Below are 5000 nucleotides of genomic sequence, written 5' to 3'. Positions count from 1 at the left end.
TCCTATCTTAGTGTCGTCCGCAAACTTACTAACATCACTATTTATCCTGTCGTCTAAGTCGTTTATATACAAATTGAACAACAAGGGACCCAAAACCGAGCCCTGGGGGACCCCACTAGTAACATTGCCCCACCTAGATTTTATTCCATTTATGGTGACCCGCTGTTTTCTGTTACTAATCCAAGCTCTAATCCATTCTAACACTTTTCCTCCTATGCCATGGGCTTTGATTTTATTTAGTAGTCTCTGGTGTGGCACCTTATCGAACGCTTTGCTAAAGTCAAGGTAAATAATATCGTAATTATCATTGTTATCTGATGCCTTATATACTTTAGTGTAAAAGGATAGAAGATTAGTCACACATGACTTACCCTTGAAGAAATCATGCTGTGAATCACGAATTAAATTATGTCTTTCGATGTGTTCTCTGAGTCTATTTACTATTACTGATTCAAGCATTTTTCCTATAACCGATGTCAAACTGATTGGCCTGTAGTTGCATATAGACGATCTATCTCCCTTCTTAAAAACAGGAACAACGTTTGCTTGCCTCAAAGCAGTTGGCACAAAACCAGTGTCTACTGATTTATCAAATATTTCAGTTAACTGGTCGCAGATTTCAAATTTACACTCCTTTAGCATTCTCGGAAAAATTTCGTCTAGACCCGGGGATTTTGTAGCTTTAAGTCTTTCAATCTGCTTGACTACTTCTACTTTACTATGGTGATATTAGACAGACTACTTTCTTCATTCCCTCTGAAAATCGGGTCGCAGTCAGGTACTTTATCTAACCTCTCATTAGTAAACATCAATAGAAAATAATTGTTAAACCCCTCATTCATTTTTTCCTCAGATTCTATCATGACATTTTCATCGTTTTTAATTGGTCCTATTCTTTCTTTATTTCTTGTTCTATAGAGATGAAAGAAACCCTTTGGGTTGGATCTTGCTTGACTAGCAACCTTAATTTCATAATTACGTTTCGCTGTACGTGTATTCTTTTTAACCAGCTTTGCCATTTCGTTATATGTTGACCTAAGGTGTGTTTCCCCGTTTTTTTTTTTTGTTTTGTTTTTTTACGGAAAGTCCTCTTTTCATTCCGATCTAATTGAGGTGCAGCATAATGCTTCAGCATGTCCAGATAAACAATTGCTGATATGCTTGGTTCAGCAAAGAAAAAAAGATCCACTAACCCTGTTGTGCATTAGACCACATCAGACATTCACTTTGGGGTTGTCTCCTTCATGTTCAATCGCAGCATGTGGGTGTTCTGATCCCCAAATGGGTACGTTATGCCTATTAACCTTACCACATGTATGAAAGGTAGCTTCATCAGAAAAAAAAACATGATTCAGGTAATCGTTATCTTCGTCAATATGAATAAGAATCTCTATAGCAAATTGCATCACGTTGGGGTCTGTCATTTGGCTTTAATTCTTGAACAAGTTCAACCATGTATGCGTGGAGGCGTAGGGGTTTGTGCAACACTTTATGCACTGTGCTCCGAGGCAACCGTAGGTCGATCGAAGCACTACAAACCGATTTTCTAGTAGCGCGCTGGAAAGCGTCTTGCACAGCATCAACGGATGTATCACTCACACTGAGTCTACAGTTTCTTTTACATAAGAACATAAGAATAAAGGAGACTGTAAGAGTCCATAAGGCCTACACTAGGCAGCTCCGTATCCATCACCACCTGTCATCCCCATCCATAAAGTTGTCTAATCGTTTCTTAAAACAACTGATAGTTTCAGCGCTTACTACATGGTTACTAAGTTTATTCCATTCATCGACCACCCTATTAGTAAACCAATTCTTGCCTATTTCCTTCTTAAATCTACATTTGTCCAGTTTATACCCATTACTGCGAGTCCTGCCCTGTTGTTTTATTATGATGACCTTGCTTGCATCACCCTTGTTATAACCTTTGATCCACTTGAACACTTCTATTAGATCACCCCGCACTCTGCGTCTTTCCAGAGTGCGGTCTGTAACACTTCCAGCCTCTGTGAACTTTTTATATCCGTTTTTAATGCTTTTAACATCTGGTGGATCTTGTCGATACTCGTTTCTGAACTTCCGTTGAACTGCAACAGGTGATTTTGTTTCATGTTACCATTTGGAACGATTTGGAACTGATTAATTGTTCTTGTTCTTCCAGGACATATGTTCTTATTCTTGTTCTTCCAGGATAATTATTCTTGTTTTTGTTCTTCCAGGAGTCTCCCGGGCTCAGTAAAGATTTGGGACTGGTTAACTGTTCTTGTTCTTCCAGGACATATGTTCTTATTCTTGTTCTTCCAAGATAAATGTTCTTCTTCTTGTTCTTGTTCTTCTTCCAGGAGTCTCCCGAGCTCAGTAACGATTTGGGACTGGTTAACTGTTCTTGTTCTTCCAGGACATATGTTCTTATTCTTGTTCTTCCAAGATAAATGTTCTTATTCTTGTTCTTGTTCTTCTTCCAGGAGTCTCCCGGGCTCAGTAACGATTTGGAACTGATTAACTGTTCTTGTTCTTCCAGGACATATGTTCTTATTCTTGTTCTTCCAAGATAAATGTTCTTCTTCTTGTTCTTGTTCTTCTTCCAGGAGTCTCCCGGGCTCAGTAAAGATTTGGGACTGGTTAACTGTTCTTGTTCTTCCAGGACATATGTTCTTATTCTTGTTCTTCCAAGATAAATGTTCTTCTTCTTGTTCTTGTTCTTCTTCCAGGAGTCTCCCGGGCTCAGTAACGATTTGGAACTGATTAACTGTTCTTGTTCTTCCAGGACATATGTTCTTATTCTTGTTCTTCCAAGATAAATGTTCTTATTCTTGTTCTTGTTCTTCTTCCAGGGGTCTCCCGGGCTCGAATTCCGGGGCCAGAATCGATCTACGTGCGGGCAGGTTCGACCATCCGGTTACAGTGTGAACTGAAAGCGGCCGAAGGTGCTGTGGGTCCCATTACGTGGCTGAGGGACGACGCGCCTTTGGACTACTCAGAGATGAGAGGCGGGGTTGTCACAGAGGTAAGCAGAACCCTCCCCCCCTCTCCCCCCCTCCTCCCTTTCCCACTCTCCCCTTTCCCTCCCCTTCACCCCTACCCTTCCCTTCCCACCCCCTTTTTTTTTGTCTGGTTTTATTGTATTTGGTAAGGTAAGCCTTTATTTTTTTTACTTGTTTATTTTTGGGTTTAGTTTTATAGTATTTTGGTTTTTATGGATTTACCGAGGTTAGTCGACCTCCCCTTTTATTATATATATATTTTTTTTTATTCTTGGTTATTTGTGGCTCTGGTCTTGTTTTTGGTTATACATGTATTCATTGAGGTAAGTGAAATGGGTCAAATCAAATCAAACGAAACAAAATAGAAAAAAATATATGGAACAAAATGAAATAGATGAAAATAGAATGGAAATTAAATTAATAATTTATCGCTGCAATGATTCTTTTTTAGCTGAATAAAATCGACTGGCGCTAATAAAAAAATCAATTCAGTAAGAACAAAATATCTAAAATGTTTTCTATTTCGACAGAAATTCATATACAGACGCATTACCGTAGACGAGCGTCAAGGCAAAACAATAAACAAATAAGAATAGGAAAATAGAATAGAATAAAACAAAAATCAAATTATAAAATAAAATAAGAATATAGACATTTCCAGTGTTCAAAACATCGACATCCACTCAGTATTTAAAACGTCGACATTTCTTTTAATTTCAAAACATCGAGATTTCCGTTGCGTTCAAAATGTCGACATTCTATCTCTTTCAAAACGCCGATATTATTTGTGTTCAAAACATTGTCATTTCCTCAACTTCAAAATGTCGACATTTCCATTTGAATACGAAACGTCGACATTCGACTAGCGTTCATAAAATATCGACATTTCCTCTTTTTTTTTTAACTAATCTGTGTCTTGAAAACGAGTTTATTCAGCTGAAGGAGGTACAAATTAATCAGAAACGAATATTAACAAAACGAAGCTTCTGAGCTTAGTTTAGATTTCACACAGAAACAATCCCATAGCTTCATACATTTTCAATTATCACACTGGGCTTCCACGGGCTTCGCCACCGTCGACAGTTGAGAGTTCGTATGAGTACAAACGACTTCGGTTACAATATTTGAATTTTCAAATCTCCAAATATCAAATTATATTGCCGTCATATGTCACAAAGTTGAATGATAAACTATGAAATTCTAAACCTACACGAATGTTAGACATACTGTTGAAATGTTCTAAGAGAAGTCTTAGAGCGAAGTAAGCAAAGTCATATTCTAGTAACTCAGATGGAGGTTGGAGGTAGGATATCAGAGGAAAAATAGCCCAGTGTAACCCTTTAGAGCAGGCGTTCTGAACCTTTTTCCTCCAATTCCCCACTTTTTAGTGAGCCAACTCTCCATCTCCCACCACAGCATCGGTGACAACAAGAAGACACCAGAAACAAACAAAAAGAAACAAAAACATATCGATTGAAAAAAAAAAAAAGACAGTGGTTCTTCTGTCCGACCGGTCATTCCCCACTTGCCAACTCCGCAATTCTCCACAGGTTAAGAACCACTGCTTTAGAGTCTCTATGTTCAGACATACACCAACCGAAAAAGGAATTTAAATTCCTTTAGCACATTGACATATATAATTCTCTTTTGTATAAATGTCAACGATTTAATATATATTAATTCATCTGATAATTAGAATAAAAATAAGAAAGAAATAGGCAAGAACTGGTTTACCATCAGAATGGTTAATGAAAGGAATTGACTTAGTAACCATGTAGTAGTGCGCGTTGAATCAATTGGTTGTTTTTAGAGAAGATGAGATCACTTTATGGATAGGGATGGCAGGTGGTAAGGGACATGGAACTGCCTACTTTAGGCCTTAGGGTCTCTTGCAGTCTCCTTTATTCTTATGTTCTTATGTTCTAATGGTTTTATCCATCAAAGGAAGTATTAGTAATTAGTAAATGTTCTTTTATGTCTCTTGCATAAGTTCTTTATAAACAAGTTAATCTATTT

At 37.7% G+C, this 5000-nt stretch overlaps 1 protein-coding gene across 1 annotated transcript in view; it reads left to right on the top strand.

The window, feature by feature from the left end:
• The window catches only part of LOC143036508 (uncharacterized), a 156897-nt gene that overhangs the window by 101733 nt on the left and 50164 nt on the right, over positions 1 to 5000 (top strand). The window contains exon 6 of the mRNA XM_076203943.1: positions 2835 to 3007. Coding sequence (XP_076060058.1) covers positions 2835 to 3007 — 173 coding nt within the window. The remainder of the gene's footprint in view (positions 1 to 2834; positions 3008 to 5000) is intronic.

The sequence above is a fragment of the Oratosquilla oratoria genome, chromosome 20, assembly GCF_046742065.1.
Source record: "Oratosquilla oratoria isolate Oo_2021 chromosome 20, ASM4674206v1, whole genome shotgun sequence".
Taxonomy (NCBI): Eukaryota; Metazoa; Arthropoda; class Malacostraca; order Stomatopoda; family Squillidae; genus Oratosquilla; species Oratosquilla oratoria.
Note: the sequence above shows the minus strand (reverse complement) of the source record. Positions and strands in the feature narration are given on the sequence as shown.